The following is a 22,598-nucleotide window of genomic DNA, read 5'->3' on the forward strand; positions in this document are numbered from 1 at the left end:
TTTGCACATAGTCCAGTATAGTTCCTTGAGAGACATTGGGGTGTCGGCTTGGGGGGAAATATACACAGCAGTGATGATGACTGCAGAACATTTTCTCGGGAGGTAATGCGGTTGGCATTTGAAGGTGAGTTATTCCAGATCGGGAGAACAAAAGGACTTGAGTTCCTGTACGTTACCACAATCACACTATGAAACAAACCCCTCCACCTTTCTTTTTCCTGGAGTTCTTTCTTCCTGTCCGCGCGATGGACGGAGAACCTCGCTGGCTGAATGGACAGGACAATATATCCAGAAAGAGCCATGATTCTGTAAAACAGAGTAAGTTACAGTCCCTGATGTCTCTCTGGAAGGTGATCCTCACCCTGAGCTAGTGTACTTTATTGTCCAGGGACTGAACATTAGCGAGTAATATACTCAGAAGCGGTGGATGGTATGCAAGCCACCTGAGTCTGACTAGGGCCCCACTTCTTCTTCCTCTTCTTCGACATCAGCGTTTTGGTGCAGCCCCCGGGGTGAATAGAGCTGGCTCGGGAAATTCAAACAAAGGATCCAGGTCAGGGAAGTCAAATCAAATCAAACTTTATTTACACAGCACATTTCAGTCATGGAATGCAACGCATTGTGCTTCACAGGAAAAAACAAATAAATACAATGAAATTAAAAACTGAAATATTTACTATGCAAACATAAGATAATTAAAATCTAACGAATAACAACAAAAACTAAATGACTAAAAAGCATCCTAGGGAAAAGCTCAACTAAAAAGGTGTGTTTTAAGATCTCTTTAAATATGCCCACAGTTTTGCCCCCCCCCCCCCCAGGATCTCTGGCAAGCTATTCCAGAGGCTGGGGGTATAACATCTAAAGGCTGCTTCTCCATGCCTCTTCATCCTAGCCTTTGGGATAGTTAAAAGGTCAGTGCCAGAGAACCTGAGGGACATACTGGGTACATAACTTAAAAGCATGTTTGACATGTGTTCGGGTGCACAATCGAATTTCTGCTAGAATTTCTGGTGAGTGCCCGCCAATCCAATGTCCAAAAGTAATTTTCGGCTGTAGGTAATAATACAAGAAACGTAAGAAATAACAAAACAATTCTAATAATACTGCAAAGTTGGCTAGGAGCTAGAAAAAGAGTGACCATGTCTGTCAGTGTCATCTTGTCTCAGTCAGTAGAGCATGGTGCTTGCCACCCCAAGTGTTGTGGGTTTAATTCCCGCTGGAGCCACCAATATAAAAAATGGATGCACGCATGACTAAGTCACTTTGGGAAAAAAGCAGCTGCTAAATGGCATTTATTATATTATTATATAAACCAGATCAGCCTAGTGCTCACTGTGTGAACTTATGTGACATGACAGACAGCCACAATTCTCCAAATTAAAGCACATTCTCTTTATTCTACCTCACTGTGAGATCACGGGATATCTCACCCCCTTTGAACTTATTCTCACTCTGTCTAACTTGATGGACAAATACAAATTTGAAAGCTCCATTCGAGAGAACAGGTCTTGATAGAACGGCGGGGGATTTCAAAGTTGTCCTTGAATTAAACCACATGTGTGTACGCGCGCGTGTGTGTGTGTGGTGTAATTACCGATCAAAGAGGTTGTGGTAATAAGCATGAACATGTAAATTAAATATCCTAGAGCAAAGGTATTCAAATCTTACCCTACGAGGTTCAGAGTACTGCTGCTTTTCTGTTCTACTTGATAACTAATTGCACCCACCTGGTGTCCCCGTTCTAAATCTGTCCCTGATTAGAAGGGAAGAATGAAGCAAAAAAAAGCAGTGGAGCTGGCTTTAAGTGTACATTTGAGTGGCCCGACAGAATGTTTAATATAGCAACAGAAGAATAAAGAAACAAAAAAGGATGGGATCAACCTTTTTATTTTTCACTGTTAATTTTATTATTGACAGAAATAGCTGCCATTCATTTATTCACCATATTGTCTGTTAACGTTAACACCTAGAATCATAACCTCAAATTTTGTAACGCTCAAAGGAAATGGGAAATTTACCTCAACGCCCTTAATTTCTTGACTAATTGAACAAAGGATTGGTCTCAGAACAAGTTCTTCCAAATAAGGTATCTATCAAAATATCCCCCCTCTTGACACGTTTTCAGCAGTGTTTACCAAATTCGTTCAAGGCGTTTTAAAAGTACTTTGCTATCCCATGGGTCAAAAATGTGTTTTACTGTTGTCCCCCCAAAAATCTGATGATCTCTATCCATGACAGTAAAGTACACAGCACTCCAGTAAGAGGTACATTAGCTGTATTCACGTCAGTAAAGGTACCAGACACATGCCATTGCAATGCCTCTAGGGTAGTAGGTGGCATAGTTCACTTTCTTTCTCCCAGTGTTTACACTGTCTTCTTCTCTGTGGACAGCCCTTGCATCCCTTTTCATTCAGCTGCTTCGTCAAGTCTTTTCCATAAAACACCTCAAGTAATGTATTATCCATACTTAATTCAATGTTATGTTGGTACAAATAATTTAAAGCAGTCATTTATTCTTGACATTATTTTGTGTTGGGGCATAATCATCATTAGATGAAAATTAACTATATATTTTATATATATATATAAGCGCATTAAGGGTTATTAATCATTGTAATAGCCTTATAAACTACGGTTGGGAAACAAATTCAAAATCCCCTCTTGAGTTGATGTTGTTAGTGAAACAGTTATTTTACACATTAATTTGTCATCCTAACATTGAGCGTTGTGTTCTTGTCTGGATGAAAAACTCCCTCCACATGTCTGACAAGCTCCTACTTGTCTCCCACAGCCATAGCTGATAGCTTCTTCTTTGGTATTCGGTTTCCCGGCTGTTAAAATTAATAATGGCATTTCCTAAATATCTAGACAAGAGAATACCCCCCTCCCCCTCTCTCTGCCTTGCTCACTTCCTCACTCTCACACACACATTCTCCCCCGTAAAAGGTAGAGTGGAAAGGTACCTGAGTTGTTGCCTCACACTTCAAAGTGAGACTGGGTCACAGTGACTACACTTTGAATGCTGTTACAGATTTCTCTCAAGATATTGCCTAACCATTTGGTTTTCTTCACCGTTTTGTCTCCTACTGAAGCCAGGGCAGACGTCTGTTCCCTCACTGATTTGATAACTAAGTCAACCATGGGAAGTGGTTTCCATTGTAATAAGTTGTTATGTGATGCCATAATTATGTAAATATTGACTTAGTTATCAAATCAATCAGTGAACAGACCTCTGACCTGGCTCGTATGACAGCACGGTGGCAGTGAGAAGAGGACAGGAGGAGAGCTGCTGGGTCTCAGGCAAGTATTCTGCCCCATGGGAGAGATTAGTCTAAATCCAAATAACTACTGCAATCCCTGTGTGTTTACCTGCTGGGGGGGTTTCTCCATATATCTCTCTAGAGCAGCAGCCCACAGGGCACCAAGGGGCACAGAGATGGGACTTGCCTCTCAATCACCTGGGGACTTGACATCTAGGGGTGGCATTAAACTGGAAGTATGAATCATATATCAAATGCTGAGTTTCATCAACATCAGAGCAGGAAGAGGGAGTGGGCCAGGTTATGGGCAGGTTATCATTACAACCCAACATGACACGGAGGGCTATACTATGTTTATCATCACTGCAGCATTTCAAACACAAGCTGATCCATGACTAAACATTGAGGGCAGAGGGTATCTCGATGACATGTATGAAGCAGTGGTAGTAAAATAACGCAAAGGTCTAGCAACCCAAATGTTGCGTGTTTAAATCACATGATGGAGAACTTTAAAACATTTAGCTAATTAGCGACTGCAAAATAGATGGGTTGGTTGTTTAGCAACAAAACCGAGACGTTTGCAACTCTGGGGCAAAGGCTTAGATTGTTGACAAATTGTAAATTTTGTCTCCAAATATTTATTGAAAACAGTAATCAATTTGCACAATGAGCATGTTTTCTCTCAAATACATCGTTACAGTTGTTGGTTAGCTAGCTAGCGAATTTGAGCCATATTAGCATTGACATGAAATAAGTCAAAACACCTCCAAACAAGACATGGTATCAAGAACAAAATATTACTAGCTGAAACGAGCCACTTACGATTCCCCACATGGCAGCTTCTTGTCATTGTTGCTAGCTACCTGACCGTTCAGAATCATAACAAAGCACGGCTTCCGGCCACATTGTGCGCGCATCATTGTAATCCCTAACCCTAACCCTAACCCATGACGTTGTCAGCCAACCCGTCTATACTTTTTAACTGCGTAGCTAGCATGTTAGCTAACCCTAACCCTAACCTTAACCCAGGGGAGAATGACTGCCCCCTCTCATTGAAGCCACGGAAGTTCAAGGCTGACCACGATACTGCAGGCATTATTAGACGAAAACAGGATCCTCCATTATAGTGAATGGAAAAATGTTGATCTTTGTGGTCAATCTTAGCGTGAGTATAATACTTTTTTGAGGACAATAATGTATCAATAATTGATTCTAATACACCAGATGTATGTCCTTGAACCGATAATATTTTCATCGCACACAGAAGAAGTAATAAGGATAATTGAGTTGCTACTGGAGCCCCGGTCGGCCTTCGACTTGAATTACTCAATGAGAGGGGGCAGCAGTGAGCTAAACTGCAGCGTTACTTCCTGGAGTAATTCAAACTATGCCTGTTATGTCTCCATTTTAACCGGCTTCATTTGTCTTCAATGAGCTAAACTAAGATTAGCCACCTTTCTAACCTAGCTAACTTTAGCCACAATAAATTTGAATTTTAAAGATAAAAATTACTTAGAAAATTGTGTGGCGGACATGAAAAAATAGTGTGCCTGTCACGAATATCTAATTATTAATTTGTATCTATTTCACGATCATTTGTGATGGTGTGTTTTTATGGTAGGGTTAGGCGATAGGTGCTCACGTTGCCCCAAATGGACGGTAGAATAATGCCTACGGAAATAAAGGCCATAATTGCACAATTAAAAATAATTTGCCAGTAATCCACTAGAGCCTCCATACTCAACTGGCGTTGAGGTCGCATGGGTTGTGAGGTGGGGGTTTGTAAATACGACGACAAATTACATTATCCATCTGGACCTTTGCCACCTAGGAAATTTGTGTGATGGACCCTGCACTAAAGTTTGGCCTGGCTGAGTTATGTAACAGTGGGAACAGCACAACAGACATAGAGCATGCAAAAACCAAGGTCAGCTCATATAGTGACTATGTAATGGCAGAAGCCAACACATACACTGTCACTCAATCGGACAGTAACATTAGCAATCTCACAATTAAGAGGAACACATTCACTATAACATGGCTTGCCATAGGAGGCTCAAATAAGATTTGTTAACATAGTGCATCCTTCTATAACTGATGCCCTCCACATAGCCTAACAGGCTTATGAGAAATGTTGGTAAATTTGATATGGTTGATATAGCTGTTATAACATCGGCCTATGTTATTACCTGTTAACAGTTTTGTGGTAGTTAACAGGTCCTAATGGTGAAAATTACGTGACCCTTGCAACAATGACAAGGTTAACTGGCCATACAAAAAAGTTTTCAAACTTTTTCACCAGATGTTTGGATTTAGCCATAAAGGGTCATTACACACCCATTTGTCATATATAGTCACACGGTTGGTTAATGACATGTTTACAAAGTGAGGCCGCAGTCTAACATTTTATTTGAAATCAAACTGAAGATAAAATGACCCTTTTCATCTCACAATAAATAAATAAAAAATAGACAGACTATTTTGCACCACATTGATCAACTGTATCTATTTTTTTTCACATGTTATTTCATTAGATACAAATATTTGTATTTAAAAAATGAGACTGTAGGTTACCCTCTTGTATTGAAATTCTTTGTTTAAACATTCAACTGACGATTTTGGACCCCCAATCCAAAATGTGTGCAACAGGTGTTCCGTCTGTTCCCTGAACGAAAAAGGAACCCACCTGGAAGAACTGAGGACACCAGGTACCGGCATCTCTGGGGCACGCTTCCACTCGGCCATCACTCATCAACACTAAATATGAGAGGAAACCCAATTCTAACCAGAGGAATGTTAACACAACCATGCGTAAAGCATTTCCCGTAAAGTTTTGAATTAAAGCTAATGTTATATTTACATTTCTTTTGACATTTGTGTACCAGTCTCTAAAATGCTATATTGTGGTTTTAATCTAACACGTTCAACCAATGATTTCAACATTAAATATGAAGAAATTCAACTGCATAAAATTGCAGGACAAATCATCCGGAATCCTAGATCTGTTATAATTTGCTCTAGAAAATGTAAATAGTGCTATTTATCCGAGAAAATAAATATTGCCTATAAGTTTGCATGTTGAATTAATCTTGAAATCATGAAAACTTGTTCAGATTATTGTTAATTTGTTGGCCTATATGTATTATTCACGCAGGTTGACAGGGCATGCAATACAAAGCCTTGCGCCATGTCCATGCCAATTGAGAACTGGTCTATGTGAACAGAGTCGGTCAAACTGAAGGGTTTCAGTGATTGGTTGGTTACCTGTCTCCTCAATCAGCTGCATTCGATCCCCATACCCTATACGCACTTTCAAAGCCGCCTCTCTCGCGCTCACTCAATCTCCGAGTGCTATCACACATTTTGCTCCAATCCTGGCGATTTATCGAGCTCTTTAGATATATGAAAAAAAACGTTATACGTCATCTGCGAAGGTGGATCATGTAGTGTTCCAATATTTATAAAGCTCCGTGCGAACAATACATTGTGGAGGAGGAATAGGTTTGGAAAGAGACCTTTAGGGACGAGTTTCTCGCTGCTGTCAGCGACTTGGTTCTACGTTTAAGACAAGGTAAGGCTCTCTACACCTCTTTATTCAATAATCCAGTAGTTTTCTTTGATGTTTTTGTGTTTTTCTCAAGCTACAAGCACTTTTAAAATAGGCAACTTTTTTCCAGTGTTACTTTCTTAAAGGAAGATACTATACTATTATTAGTCAGCATCCGCCTTACACGTCTCAAACGCTGGCCAACTGTTGGCTACTGTATTTCAATCAATGTGAGTGTATCCCCCGCTTTTGCATGATTTATTACAATGCACTATAAAACGCGGGACGCCTTGGGAATATTGAACACCTGACCTGTATAAACGCACATAAATAGACAAGCCGACGTATGTAACCTGTACAACTATTTGGAATACTTGTCAGTTTCTCGTCATTCAAGGGGAAGTAAATTGAGGCGGAATGAAGGAGACTTCCAGTAGATTTAAATCAGGATCATATTTTTCTTTCGTTTAGCCTACTTCACCCATGTCTTCTGCATAATTATCAGAAACCATGCTTGTCATACAAATATGTGTCTGTGAAATGCCTTTTAAGATTGGAAAGTAAGTTGCATGACTAACAATTGCAACATAAAAGCTCCATTAACGTTTTGGGAAATTATTTCTCTCTCCTCTGGACAGAGAAAAGAAGCACGAGTCAGACTTTACACAGTAGCACGTGGATTTTTGGAGATGTTCCTTCTGGAGCTCAGTCACTTGTCAGCGCTGGTCACAGCGCTCACATCAGTGCTCTCCGCCCTGATCCTGCTTGCCGTCTCCAGGCAACTGTGGACCTTCCGGTGGACCATTACGCGGGACACAGAGAGCAAGTTGCCGCTACCCAATGGGTCCATGGGCTGGCCGCTGGTTGGAGAAACGTTCCACTGGCTCTTTCAGGTATGAGGAGTATTGTTTAGTTTTTTTTACAAGCGTTCCAAGATAGACTATATGTGCCTTTTACGCGACGTATGTCACCATGCATGTGATGAGCTAAATAGTTTGTATGTGTTAAAATGTGCAAAGAAACAGCACACAACTTATGAAAACATTACATCTCAGTTCAGTTCAGTATACTGTATACTGAATATAATGCGTCCATGGTACTATACTTGTGTGGACTTGATGAGCGTGTGTAATTCATTCTTGCGGTGAAAAACAGACGCTTTCACTTCAATTCCACACCGCGCTCCTGTAGGAATGCATCCCGCTTCCAGACTGGGCGTAAACTAGGAGGCACGGGGTAGAGCCTTAAGGCTATGGATAGAACGCGCCCTCTTTATGCACATGAAATGAACACCTCCTTTACCGCTTTTGTGTGTGTTTGTGTTTTATGACAGGGGTCCAACTTCCACATCTCCAGGAGAGAGAAGCATGGCAACGTTTTTAAAACTCACCTTTTAGGAAAGCCTGTTATCCGGGTGACTGGTGCCGAAAACATCCGTAAAATCTTGCTTGGAGAACACAACTTGGTATGCACGCAGTGGCCTCAGAGCACCCGGATTATCCTGGGACCCGACACCCTGGTCAACTCTATCGGAGAGCTGCACAAGAAGAAGAGAAAAGTAAGGATGAAATAAAGATGAGTAAAAACCTGCAGGGGACATAACTTGGTGAGGCATGATCATCTTCTAGGCCTGTTACTCGCCAGGGAGGAAAATCAAGGCAATAAAATATGCACATAATTCCCTGCTGTTGTTATTGAGTTATTATAGGTAATAACTAGAGAAGTATCGAGATGATTAATTTTGTCTAAGGTATTATTCTATTGTTGTCTGCAGTACCTTGTAGCCTACCAGGTGATAACTTTTTATTATGCTTTCCTTTAAGATCTTGGCAAAAGTGTTTAGCCGCGGGGCCTTGGAGACTTACCTACCTCGCTTGCAAGATGTTGTCAAGTCTGAAATTGCAAAGTGGTGCTCGGAGCCTGGCCCAGTGAATGTTTACGTCTCAGCCAAGTCTCTCACATTTCGCATTGCTGTCAGAGTCTTGTTGGGACTGAAGATGGAGGAAAAACGCATAGTATACCTGTCTAAGATCTTTGAGCAACTCATGAACAACCTCTTCTCACTACCAATTGACGCACCTATGAGTGGCCTCCGCAAAGTGAGTAAGCCTATAGCCAACAATGTTATAATGCTGTAAAATTATACGCATATTTCATTTATGTTTCAATCATTGTAAAAATGATAGTCCTGAGAAATGATAACCCTAAAATTATAATACGTTTATTTATTATTAATATGTTTATAAAAAAAAACAATTGTAGCCTAATTCATATTGTATGGTGTGGCATGATAACAAAACTGTTTTGCTAACTGGCATTGGTAACAAAAAACTTACACATCACATTAACTCCCAATATGTTATTAGAATGGAAAATAATAAATAGAATATAATTTCAAACACTGGATGGAAATATCCCATCGAGGCAGCTAAAAATCCATTAGATGCCATGCTGATGTATGTTTTCTTTCCAGGGAATAGAAGCCCGGGAAATCCTACATGCGTGCATGGAGAAAATCATAGAGGAGAAAATGCAGAAACAACAGTCTGATGAGTACTATGATGCTTTCGATTACATGTTGATCAGTGCCAAGGAAAATGGAAATGAACTCAGCATGCAGGAGTTGAAGGTAAATTATTGTATTTTCTGTTTAACCATTCTGCTTTGGTCATATGCATATACAATCCCACATTTGCAATTGTGTAGTCAGTCTTATTTGGAGGTTTATAGCCTACTAAGTTGAATTGACAATTTATTTACTTTGGACGACCAAAACAAATGTCCAATATTATAGCCTAAATAAAATGTTCATTGTTTTCTGTTTCTGGTGTCTAGGAAACCGCGGTGGAGTTAATATTTGCTGCTCACTCAACTACAGCCAGTGCCTCCACTTCGCTTATTCTTCAACTCCTGCGGCACCCCGCTGTGGTGGAGAAAGCCCAGATAGAGCTGGAGTCTGAGGGTCTCGGCTACGAAGCACACAGCGCGCACAGATGCTCCGGCAAAGAAAATGGTCTGAAAGGTCCTCTTGCGGCCGAACATGAGGAACATCGGCCTCTAGACGCAGAGGACACCCTGTTGATGAATGTGAACGGGACTGTTAATTGCGCACTGGATGAAAACGAAGAAGCTCGCTGTTCTCGGTCTCATATTCCTTGTTTAACTATGGAGAAATTGAGCCATCTACGTTACATTGAATGTGTCGTCAAGGAGGTGCTGCGGTTTCTCCCGCCAGTGTCTGGAGGATACAGGACGGTGCTACAAACATTCGAATTGAACGTAAGTATATAATTACGCGCGCTTTTTACACACTACGGAAGCGCACTATACTCTTTAAAAAAAGGTTCCCTTTTGTAGGGTTATTTGATCAGAATCCCAGGGGTTATTCTTCACTGAACCAAAATTGGTTCCATATGGAACCATTGGGTTGCATATAGCGTTTATTTACAGTAAATGTTGGTTCTACATACAACCTTTAGTGGTGCCATATATGAAGCATTGAACACACTTTGGTTCTATCCAGAAGCTTTTTTTCTAAGTGTATTGTAGCTGACCTTAGATCAACCCCATGACCAGGCCACACAGCATCATACTTTAGATTTACTGTGATGTCGGGCAATTAGTCCCTCAACTGGCTAGAACATAAACCATTATTCGAAAGCAGATACAATGCGATGTCAGTAATTTTTAATTAATTGAGCGAGTTTTCAATACACCATAATGCGTGCAGCGCTCAAGTGCATCTCCCAATTATTGCTCCATATAAAGTGACAAAGAAATTCACATAGGCTTTTATTTGAAATGAGGGATATAGTGAACTGAGGACCCTAGAGTAAAAGTATAAATAACTTTGAAATCGTCTGGATATCCTGGAAGGCTATGTTTTAGCCTATGCCCGATCTTGGATGCGATTAGATATATTCTAGTCGGATTATGAAAATGTTATTCATATTGATTAATTATTAACTTACAAATGAGAAAAATGAATATTGATGTTTAGGGTCAATGTGATATGTTGTGAGATACAGATTATGCTGAATAAGCCTTAACATTTCCGGAACTCAAAGAGCATTCAATCTGACTGTAAAGCGGTTGTCACTTGCCAATAGCGACCTTTATCTTGTAAATATTGTATTGAAGTTGAATTTTTGTTTTGTCTCTCTACTTCCAAGGGCTACCAGATTCCTAAAGGATGGAGTGTAATGTACAGTATTCGGGACACCCATGAGACAGCTGCAGTGTTCCAGAGACCGGAGATCTTCGACCCAGACCGCTTCGGGACCGAGCGTGACGAGAGCAAGACTGGGCGCTTCAATTACATTCCATTTGGTGGCGGAATAAGGAGTTGCGTCGGAAAGGAACTTGCCCAAATGATACTAAAAACCCTGGCAGTTGAGGTGATTGGCACGTGCAAATGGACACTCGCCACGGAAAAATTCCCCAAGATGCAGACGGTGCCAATAGTCCACCCCGTCAATGGACTGCATGTGCATTTCAATTACGCATAGACTACTGCGATAGTTTAGATATGTCATTGTGTTATTATTAAAAAAACATTAAGCTCATTAACTTTCCGCAATTGCAATATTAAGTTATTCACTATGAATACATCAGCAAGAACCCTATGCTGTGAGAAACATGGTGGTCATTGTAGAGTGGAACCAATGCATGGTGCCAGTGACCTGTGATGATCTGCTTATCGCCAAGATCGGCTTTTTACGCACTGGGAAAAGTGACTGCATACATTTGCTATTCTTCACGGACATCCGGGCGCCCACTTCCATAACATAGCAAATCGAAAGATGATAGCCTATATTTCAACACCATAATGCAATATACAATGGACGAGTAGGGCTTTCCTCTCACAACAAACATTATCTGTGCTCAGGACTGATTATAAATATCCGTCTATAATACGAAATTGTCTTTCAGATCTTGCACTTGGTCTCCACGAAATACATTCAGAAATACATTCCAAATGTATGTGTTTATGTCCAGTATGTAAGTAGATATAAATGAGATATAGGCCTACATTTATAGGCAAAATAATTGTATGTGTGGATGAAATGAAGTAGTATTACAAATAAGCTTTATTTATAGAACACTTCGGTTACGTCTGTGTACATATGAAATAATAATGAATAGGCCTAGTTATTTATAATCAATGTAAAGCATAGACTGTTAAAACCATAGGCCTAGAGTATCGCTAATTATTCGATTATTTAGAGGCTATAAATCAAAATGCAATTATATAAACTTACCTAGAGAAAATAACCAATTATTATTTGTATTCTTATTATTATTACATGTTCCATCATTATGAATAATGGTTTGTTGATTTTAAAGCATGATGGAAGCGCTGTGAAATGACCCGGTTAAGATGGATTCATGGAAGGAGATAGCACTTTTTCTCCATTACGGAGTGTGTATATACAGTATTTGTTCTATTGATTGAATGTGTGTATTTTTGTGTAGATGTTGCTCGTATTATCTATAGAACGATGTAAAGGGTAAATTACAAAAAAGTGTATTTCTGCCATAGAATAGGACATTTTACCATACAAAATGTGCATTTGCTGCCATCATGTTAACCACAATGTATAGATTCCCGTTCTATAAAAAGACCAATATGAACTTGTTTATAGATAAAATTGTTAAGGTTTTGATAATATGACATTTGAAAAGTGTGCCAGTATTATCACAGTATACGCCTATACATTATATTATGAAATATGTTATGTTTTTAATATGACATCCCAAAATATAGTCAATTGTAAGCGTAGTATATAGTCTTACTGGTTAGATGGGTCTGTTTTCGTTCGCCAACTCATATCATTGAATTCCATAACCACAAGAACGATTTGCATATCATATGACAGGCTCCGCCCCCGAAGACAAATGGAACCTGAAAGGTTACACCTTCAGAGTGAACTCGGATTGCAGTGTGACCCTCTAGTGAACCATTTAACTCTGCCCTATTGACCCTCAGTTTAGGTGACGGCTTTGTTAACTGTGCGTTCACGAGCAGTGACCATAACACCAATGATATCTCACAACATAATTTCCACACCAAAGAATTCTAGACCTATAGCTCACTATCTGACTTTCCTCCATAGACGACTGAAATTATTCATTGTAGGTAAGACACTTGATTTAAACCCTCAGACCACCCACGTTTAACAGAACAACCCCCACCCCCACACACACACACACACACACACTCCCTCTCACTCTCTATCTTTCTCTCTCGCTCTCTCTTACCAAGTTAAAGCCGACAGTGTAAAATGACCCTTCTCAAATTACCTTCAAAAAGGTTGAAATTATTCTAAGTTGTTGTCTATATACCCTATAGGTTAATTGAGACATTGAAAACCTGTATGAAATCCTGACGTCAATAGGCCTATAGATTGAGATAAGGTATGGTTATGCACTGAATTTGATTGTCATGATTGGCAGAATAGACGACTGTGAAGATAATGGCGCGATCCTAATTATGAGTGCTATAGGGCCCTGTAACTCGTCATTTGGTGGGCAGTGAACTTGGCGACGTTTTGGCACCAGAGTTCACACGGATGTCACGGTCCGTGTTGTAGGTCACATGCAGGTCAGCGCATAGGAATAGGAGAGCGTCCCTGCCCCCAACTCTGTTGGAATCGCGCTGCGGTAATGGGTTTTAAACACAGGGTGCACAGAGGATGGTGATTTGGAGAGTGTTAGATGGCATCGCCATTTCAAATTCATCTATTCATTAACAGTAAAACCCCGTAGAGTAAACTAAATACAAAACATGAATCCGTTGCCGCTAGAAAAATATAGGACAATACATTGATATGCATACAAAGTGAACACAGACGCAGCGCTTGTCCTAGCCTATTGACACATGTGTCGAGCCTGGATGTCCTCTTCATGGACACGAGTCTCTCTCGAAAGTATAATAGGCCAAATGTTATATTAACATAATCAAGCCCGATCAGTCTCAGACTACGGGATGCACGCTGTAAACGAAGAACACAATATATTGGGTAACCGATGAGGTCTTTTCCAAAGTAAAATGCTTGTATTCTATTGTGAGGCCCCGCACCAAGAAATGGTTAAACATTCGGACCAGTCCACTGTGGGCGGAGCACGGGGCGCGAGCAAAAGCAACACAATTAAAGATGAACTCTGAGTGAACTAATTTGTCTGGCCCAAGGTAAGATGAGGCATAGTTGGGGGAAACGGGCGTATAAAAGCGCAGAATGGAGGGTGAGACACAACAGTCAAGTGGCTACTTCCACTCCCCGAGGTCCACTCCACGCCGTCCATCTTGCACTTGTTTTAAAAAATTATCCTAGAGATGGGGTTCGGCGCTTTATTCATAACATGTTTTTGCACTCTCGTGCTCCCACTCCTTTTGATCGTGGCGGCGATGAAACTGTGGGAAATATACGTCATTAGTGGAAGTGATCCAACCTGTCAGAGTCCTCTTCCTCCGGGTACCATGGGACTGCCCTTCCTTGGAGAGACGCTTCAGATGGTCCTACAGGTAACTGATGATGGAAATTGCAAACTCTGATCCTGCCTATATTTGCAGTGTGCAGCAGGCTGATGTCGATTAGTTGGGGTTATGCATCAGGCTGAAATGTGCTCACAGAAAAGAGTACGCTATTGAATAAACTGAAAGATTGTTAAGTAGCCTAATTCAAGCAATTTAAGTATGCAATTGATAGTGTGCATTCATACACGATTTATTTTCCAGAGAAGAACATTTCTAAAAATGAAACGTCAGAAATATGGATGTATTTATAAGACGCATCTCTTTGGGAGTCCAACCGTGAGGATAATGGGTTCAGAACATGTGAAAAAGATTCTGATGTCAGAACACAAATTGGTCGCGGCTCAGTGGCCAGCATCAGTCCGACTAATCCTCGGGTCGCACGCCCTCTCCAATGCGCACGGCGCGCTCCACAAGAGCAAGAAAAAGGTAGGCAATGTTGAGTAGCCTACATATTTGTGTAGGCACCTCGTGGTTTATACTTATAATGAAAAACACATTGTAGTTTACACGCATTTTCCTTATAGCATACACTTAAAGCGCTCTCTCCTGTTTGCCTGCAGGCGATCATGAAAGCCTTTTCCCGGGAAGCCATGGAACAGTATATTCCTGTGATCCGGGAGGAGGTGAGATGCGCCGTGGATAACTGGCTGCAGAGCGACTCTTGCGTGCTAATGTACCCAGAGATGAAGCGCCTCATGTTCCGCATCGCAATGAGGATCCTGCTTGGCTTCGAGCCCGAGCAAACAAAGACCGACGAGCTGGAATTAGTGGAAGTGTTCGAAGAAATGATAAAGAACCTTTTCTCCCTACCAATCGATGTTCCTTTCAGCGGCTTGTACCGGGTAAGTTGCCTGTGAAATGGTAGGATGGATTGATTGAAGCAGCCCTGGAATGCGTCACATGGGGCTACAGTGTGCGCACAACATTATTGACCGATATGTTTTCACCATTCCGTTTATAGGGTCTGAGAGCGCGCAACATCATCCACTCAAAAATAGAGCAAAACATCAAAAAGAAGCTGTCCAATATTGATAACAACAATAATTATAAGGATGCGCTGCAATTATTGATTGAGGACGGTGAGAGGAAGGAGGAGCGAGTAAGCATGGAGGTAACAGATGCCTTTATTTTTCATGGTCATTTGACGTAGAATCACTGCCATTTACTCCATGTATGAACCATTATTTATGTATTTCCAACAGGAGATAAAAGAATCTGCCACAGAATTACTATTCGGTGGCCACGAGACGACAGCGAGCACTGCGACCTCTTTGGTGATGTTTCTCGGGCTGCATGCGCATGTCGTGCGTAAAATGCGCCATGAGCTTCAGGAGAAGGTTGGTATCGCCAGAGGGAGAGGCGAAGCGCGAGGTATAACTGGGCCCAAAATCTGTCTTCTCCAGCAGGTGGCGTTTTTTCGTATATTTTTCGCTCACTAAGTAATGAGTTTTTGTATGGAGGTCAATGAGTGTCGAATTTGGTTAACTGTGTGGTCAATTGGTTAATTGTGTGGTTTATTTGATCGACTAGAAGTTTCGCAATGCTTAGGTTGTTATAAGTGTCCTAATATAGCCTAAGTAGGACACGTGACATCCCAGCAACTTTGAGAAAAAACACTTCATATTGGATTTGTGCCTGTTGTTCACGCTCATATCTGCCCTCTCATTGGCCAGACTGCCGTCCATTTTTTAAGACTTTTCTTTTCATTGTTAGAGCGCCCACTTGAGTAGCTGGGCCCGGTTTTCCAAACGGATCTTAAGAATAAGTTTATCGTTAGATGCATTTGTAGGAACATCGTTAAATCTCAGAGCTGTTTCCCCAAATCATATTTATGGACGTTGCACTTGAAAACGCTCGTAATCTAACGCCTGCCTAAGACCACTCAGCTAGGTTTTTTTCCCTCCCGTGTCACTTTATACACATAAGATCTCCGCTAAACATAGTATCACATGGGTTATCTGTCTGTGACTTCTGAACAAAGTTGACTAAAAATACAAAGTTGCCAGTCTTTGCAATTGATACAAACAAGCGACGTAGGCTATAACAAAATGCTTAAAATAAAACCGAGATGACTGAATTAAAATATAAATAGTAGGCTATAGGCCTATTTCAATCATATTGAAATACATTTAATGTTCAATCAATTGAGTTCTATTCTGCAACTAGGCTACAGTAGTTTAACATGTGCGCAATGATGTGCGCCATTGGGGATTTAGTGCATTTTTATTAGGTAAGCATTCAAATAAGCCGTCTTTATATTTGCAGCCATAAGTGGTAATATCTCTTTAGGTGTTGATCCGTAATCAGTATTGTGAAATAAATATAATGTGAAGGAATGATTTGAATGGAGAAAGTTGATCTGAGAGCAGCGCTCCCTATAAATCGTTCGAGCCTATCAGTATGGACACGCTCCAACGACGCACCGTTACCAATACATGTTTTTTTGGGAAACACATGTTTCATCTTCGTACGTTGTAGGAAAGATGCATCGTTAAAACACTCCTAAACCTAAATTCCATCGCCCCCGGGAAACCGGGCCCTGGTCAATATAATGGAGGCTGGCTGGATAATCTGTGGTATCGCTCTGTATCTTTTATTTATTTCACCTTTATTCAACCAGGTAGGCTAGTTGAGAACAAGTCCTTTATTTAACCAGGTAGGCTAGTTGAGAACAAGTTCTCATTTACAACTGCGACCTGGCCAAGATAAAGCAAAGCAGTTCGACACACAACAACACAGAGTTACACATGGAATAAACAAAACATACAGTCAATAATACAGTAGAACAAAAGAAAACAAAAAGTCTATATACAGTGTGTGCAAATGAGGTAGGATAAGGGAGGTAAGGCAATAAATAGGCCATGGTGGTGAAGTAATTTCAATATAGCAATTAAACATTGGAATGGTAGATGTGCAGAAGATGAATGTGCAAGTAGAGATACTGGGGTGGAAAGGAGCAAGATAAATAAATAAATACAGTATGGGGATGAGGTAGTTGGATGGGCTATTTACAGATGGGCTACGTACAGCTGCAATGATCTGTGAGCTGCTCTGACAGCTGGTGCTTAAAGCTAGTGAGGGAGATATGAGTCTCCAGTTTCAGTTATTTTTGCAGTTCGTTCCAGTCATTGGCAGCAGAGAACTGGAAGGAAAGACGGCCAAAGGAAGAATTGGCTTTGGGGGTGACCAGTGAGATATACCTGCTGGAGCGCGTGTTACGGTTGGGTGCTGCTATGGTGACCAGTGAGCTGAGATAAGCCGGGGCTTTACCTGGCTGAGACTTGTAGATGACCTGGAGCCAGTGTGTTTGGCGGCTATTATGAAGCGAGGGCCAGCCAACGAGAGTGTACAGGTCGCAGTGGTGGGTAGTATATGGGGCTTTGGTGACAAAACAGATGTTTCTGTGATAGACTGCATCCAATTTGTTGAGTAGAGTGTTGGAGGCTATTTTGTAAATGACATCGCCAAAGTCGAGGATCGGTAGGATGGTCAGTTTTACGAGGGTATGTTTGGCAGCATGAGTGAAGGATGCTTTGTTGCGAAATAGGAAGACAATTCTAGATTTAATTTTGGATTGGAGATGCTTGATGTGAGTCTGGAAGGAGAGTTTACAGTCTAACCAGACACCTAGGTATTTGTAGTTGTCCACATATTCTAAGTCAGAACCGTCCAGAGTAGTGATACTGGACGGGCGGGCAGGTGTGAGCAGCGATCAGTTGAATAGCATGCATTTAGTTTTACTTACATTTTAAGAGCAGTTGGAGGCCACGGAAGGAGAGTTGTATGGCATTGAAGCTCGTCTGGAGGTTAGTTAACACAGTGTCCAAAGAAGGGCCAGATGTATACAGAATGGTGTCGTCTGCGTAGAGGTGGATCAAAGAATCACCAGCAGCAAGAGCGACATCATTGATGTATACAGAGAAGAGAGTCGGCCCGAGAATTGAACCCTGTGGCACCCCCATAGAGACTGACAGAGGTCCGGACAACAGGCCCTCCGATTTGACACACTGAACTCTGTCAGAGAAGAAGTTGGAGAACCAGGCGAGGCAATCATTTGAGAAACCAAGGTTGTTGAATCTGCCAATAAGAATGTGGTGATTGACAGATTCGAAAGCCTTGGCCAGGTCAATGAATACGGCTGCACAGTAATGTCTCTTATTGATGGTGGTTATGATATTGTTTAGAACCTTGCGCGTGGCTGAGGTGCACCCATGACCAGTTCTGAAACCAGATTGCATAGCGGAGAAGGTACGGTGGGATTCCAAATGGTCGGTAATCTGTTTGTTAACTTGGCTTTCGAAGACCTTAGAAAGGCAGGGTAGGATAGATATAGGTCTGTAACAGTTTAGGTCTAGAGTGTCTCCCCCTTTGAAGAGGGGGATGACCGCGGCAGCTTTCCAATCTTTGGGAATCTCAGACGATACGAAAGAGAGGTTGAACAGGCTAGTAATAGGGGTTGCAACAATTTCGGCAGATCATTTTAGAAAGAGAGGGTCCAGATTGTCTAGCCCGGCTGATTTGTAGGGGTCCAGATTTTGCAGCTCTTTCAGAACATCAGCTATCTGGATTTGGGTGAAGGAGAAATGGGGGAGGCTTGGGCGAGTTGCTGTCAGGGGTGCAGGGCTGTTGATCGGGGTAGGGGTAGCCAGGTGGAAAGCATGGCCAGCCGTAGAAAAATGCTTATTGAAATTCTCAATTATAGTGGAATTATCAGTGGTGACAGTGTTTCCTAGCCTCAGTGCAGTGGGCAGTTGGGAGGAGGTGCTCTTATCCTCCATGGACTTTACAGTGTCCCAGAACTTTTTTGAGTTTGTGCTACAGGATGAAAATTTCTGCTTGAAAAGCTAGCCGTAGCTTTCCTAACTGCCTGTGTATATTGGTTCCTAACTTCCCTGAAAAGTTGCATATCACAGGGGCTATTCGATGCTAATGCCGAATGCCACAGGATGTTTTTGTGCTGGTCAAGGGCAGTCTGGTCTGGAGAGAACCAAGGGCTATATCTATTCCTGGTTCTAAATGTTTTGAATGGGGCATGCTTATTTAAGATGGTGAGGAAAGCACTTTTAAAGAATAACCAGGCATCCTCGACTGACGGGATTAGGTCAAAATCCTTCCAGGACACCCGGGCCAGGTCTATTAGAAAGGCCTGCTCGCTGAAGTGTTTTAGGAAGCGTTTGACAGTAATTAGGGGTGGTCGTTTGACCGCAGACGCATTACGGATGCAGGCAATGAGGCAGTGATCGCTGAGATCTTGGTTGAAAACAGCAGAGGTGTATTTGGAGGGCAAGTTGGTTAGGATGATATCTATGAGGGTGCCCGTGTTTACGGATTTGGGGTTGTACCTGGTGGGTTTATTGATAATTTGTGTGAGATTGAGGGCATCAAGCTTAGATTGTAGGATGGTCACCTTGCAGCACAAGCTCTGAAGATAGATGGGGGGCAATCAATTCACATAGGGTGTCCAGGGCACAGCTGGGGGCAGAGGGAGGTCTATAGCAAGCGGCAACGGTGAGAGACTTGTTTCTGGAAAGGTGGATTTTTAAAAGTAGAAGCTCGAAATATTTGGGTATAGACCTGGATAGTAAGACAGAACTCTGCAGGCTATCACTGCAGTAGATTGCAACACTGCCCCCTTTGGCAGTTCAATCTTGTCGGAAGATGTTGTTAGGGATGGAAATGTCCGGGTTTTTGGTGGTCTGCCTAAGCCAGTATTTAGACACGGCTAGGACATCCGGGTTGGCAGAGTGTGCTAAAGCAGTGAATAAAACAAACTTAGGGAGGAGGCTTCTGATGTTAACATGCATGAAACCAAGGCTACAGGTAACTGCCAAAATAAAGGAAACAATTGAGTAAACGAGGGATACAATATATTGAAAGCAGTTGCTTCTACACAGGTGTGGCTCCTGAATTAATTAAACAATTAACATCCCATCATGCTTAGGGTCATGTATGAAAATGCTGGGCAGGCCTTATTTTGGCTACCATGGCTATGCCCCCATAGGATGATACTGCCCCCATCCACAGTGCACAAGTGGTTACTGAATGGTTTGATGATCCTAAAAACAATGTAAACCATATGCCATGGTCTTCTCAGTCACCAGATCTCAACCCAATTGAACACTTCTGGGAGATTCTGGAGTGTGCCCGAGACAAAGTTTTCCACCACCATCAACGTAACACCAAATAAAGGAATTTCTAATGTAAGAATGGTGTCACATCCCTCCAAAAGAGTTCCAGACAATTGTAGAATCTATGCCACGGTGCATTGAAGCTGTTCTGGCTCGTGCTGGGCCAACATAAGACACTTTGTGTTGTTTTTTCCTTTATTTTGGCAGTTATTTGTGTTATGCATTAAAGCAACACTATGCACAATAGGCTAGCATTAAAAGCACTTGATTTTTGTAGTGCCAATGACATGGCATAACATTTTTTAAACTTGATTTGAAACCATAAATCATTTGTTTACAACGTTTTCTATGACAAGAAAAGTATAATCAATAGCGGCCCATAGTTTTTTGGTAACGATGAGATTAAGATCAGACAAATCTCATTAAGGTATTTATAAATCATATTCTTCCAAATCTAGGGCTATATTTAATTGATTGAATTTGCTGTACACGTCACCCAGAAAGTGGTATTAATAAGAGTACTCTCCATGCAAGAAGCATGTCCCTCTATCTCTGTGTAATTAAATATTAATATATTTACAGCATTTGTTGGGAGTCCAATCAGAGGACAAACCGCTGAGTATTGAGTTGTTGGAGCAGTTGAAGTACATCGGCTGTGTCATTAAGGAAACTCTCCGGATCAACCCTCCTGTCCCTGGTGGCTTCCGTGTAGTACTGAAGACTTTTGAGCTCAATGTAAGTACACTCCCGTGTAGGTCCTTAAAAGGTCCTGAAATAACATTCACACAAGATTTTAGGCTAAAAGTTTAAAGGAGGCATAATTGATTGTCTTTTGAGAGACACAACATGGAAACCATGTCCTGTTATAGCATATGTTTTTCTACAAATATCTCACACACGATATGGCAGAAGCTATACTATATGTATTAATATAGAGCTCCCTGTATACAATAACAGGAGGCTGCTGAGGGGAGAACGACTCATAATAATGGCCAGAACGGAGCAAATGGAATGGCACCAAACACCTGGAAACCATGTGTTTGACGTATTTGATACCGTTTCACTGATTCCGCTCCAGTCATTACCACAAGCCCGTTCTCCCCAATGAAGGTACCACCAACCTCCTGTGGTATACATCAATGCCTTCAGAAACTGTATAACGATTGGAATAAAATGATTTGAAGGCATTGCCATCCCCGCCCCAACCTAACAACCTACATTGTGTCTCCTCAGGGCTACCAGATTCCCAAGGGTTGGAAAGTCATCTACAGCATCTGCGACACTCACGACGTGCTGGACACACTTATTAATAAGGAGGAGTTTCAGCCAGAGAGGTTTATGTCACCAGATGACTCCTCCCGGTTCGGTTACATCCCCTTCGGGGGTGGTGCGAGGACATGTGTGGGTAAAGAGTTTGCTAAAGTTTTACTTAAGGTGTTCCTGGTCGAGGTGGTCACCAGATGCGACTGGACTTTGTTGAATGGACCACCGACAATGAAAACAGGCCCAACCGTTTATCCAGTGGACAATCTGCCCACAAAATTCACCAAATGTATCCAGACCTACTGATAGTGAAATATTGGCATTTATGTATTGTCATTTATGTAAATACACATAATATTTAAGATAGACATATTATGTATTTTTCATATTCCATATCTTTTGTACGACAGATATTTATGTCAACCCCAGTAGCATTGTAAAAGCAACATTTTTAAAAGCACTTCATGTTATTGCACTCCAATAGTTCTGAGACAAATCATTTTATGGATATTTTGAAATACAATTGTTTTAAAGCTGTACTTTATCATTTTCATGCAGCTTAACTCTGTTGTTGCATGTGGAATGTTTTCAATAAAAAAAACTTATTTTGAACAGTTGATTCTCACTTCAAATCTTTCAAAATCAAAACCATTTCCATTTTCCCAATATTCTGACTTGGCATTGATAAAGCCCACCCACTGGGCACATTTGGTTGATGTGAATTCAATGTGAAATCATCAACAAATTTCACCATGCCATTGAATTTATATTAAAAGTTGGGTGGAAAAAAATGGAATTCCCTTACGTTGACGACTTTTCGCAAATCCAATCAGTTTTTCACGTTGATTCAACATCATCAT

The 22,598-nt window shown here is 41.3% G+C and overlaps 2 protein-coding genes across 2 annotated transcripts; both read left to right on the top strand.

Annotated features, from left to right (window-relative positions):
• The first annotated feature begins 6,142 nt into the window (after positions 1–6,142).
• LOC115193666 (cytochrome P450 26B1) lies at positions 6,143–12,572 on the top strand. Its single transcript, XM_029752538.1, has 7 exons — positions 6,143–6,834; positions 7,449–7,703; positions 8,144–8,368; positions 8,634–8,909; positions 9,284–9,439; positions 9,646–10,089; positions 10,983–12,572. Exons 2-7 carry the CDS (start codon positions 7,500–7,502, stop codon positions 11,316–11,318), a joined length of 1,641 nt encoding a protein of 546 aa, XP_029608398.1. The 5' UTR covers positions 6,143–6,834; positions 7,449–7,499; the 3' UTR covers positions 11,319–12,572.
• A 1,470-nt stretch (positions 12,573–14,042) lies between these two features.
• On the top strand, positions 14,043–22,352 carry LOC115193667 (cytochrome P450 26A1-like). The gene is made up of 7 exons (XM_029752539.1): positions 14,043–14,335; positions 14,549–14,773; positions 14,908–15,189; positions 15,309–15,458; positions 15,550–15,684; positions 21,058–21,210; positions 21,709–22,352. Exons 1-7 carry the CDS (start codon positions 14,147–14,149, stop codon positions 22,042–22,044), a joined length of 1,470 nt encoding a protein of 489 aa, XP_029608399.1. The 5' UTR covers positions 14,043–14,146; the 3' UTR covers positions 22,045–22,352.
• The last annotated feature ends 246 nt before the right edge of the window (positions 22,353–22,598 follow it).

Source organism: Salmo trutta, chromosome 5 (genome assembly GCF_901001165.1).
Source record: "Salmo trutta chromosome 5, fSalTru1.1, whole genome shotgun sequence".
Lineage (NCBI taxonomy): Eukaryota > Metazoa > Chordata > Actinopteri > Salmoniformes > Salmonidae > Salmo > Salmo trutta.

What these genes read in the sequence shown, in the direction of transcription:
- LOC115193666 (XM_029752538.1), top strand. Translation starts at nt 7,500, where the DNA reads ATGTTCCTTCTGGAGCTCAGTCACTTGTCAGCGCTGGTCACAGCGCTC. An exon ending in CTATGAGTGGCCTCCGCAAA is followed by an intron (nt 8,910 to 9,283) that starts GTGAGTAAGCCT and finishes TTTTCTTTCCAG; the next exon opens with GGAATAGAAGCCCGGGAAAT. An exon ending in TACAAACATTCGAATTGAAC is followed by an intron (nt 10,090 to 10,982) that starts GTAAGTATATAA and finishes TCTACTTCCAAG; the next exon opens with GGCTACCAGATTCCTAAAGG.
- LOC115193667 (XM_029752539.1), top strand. Translation starts at nt 14,147, where the DNA reads ATGGGGTTCGGCGCTTTATTCATAACATGTTTTTGCACTCTCGTGCTC. An exon ending in CGCTTCAGATGGTCCTACAG is followed by an intron (nt 14,336 to 14,548) that starts GTAACTGATGAT and finishes TTTATTTTCCAG; the next exon opens with AGAAGAACATTTCTAAAAAT. An exon ending in AGGAGCGAGTAAGCATGGAG is followed by an intron (nt 15,459 to 15,549) that starts GTAACAGATGCC and finishes TATTTCCAACAG; the next exon opens with GAGATAAAAGAATCTGCCAC.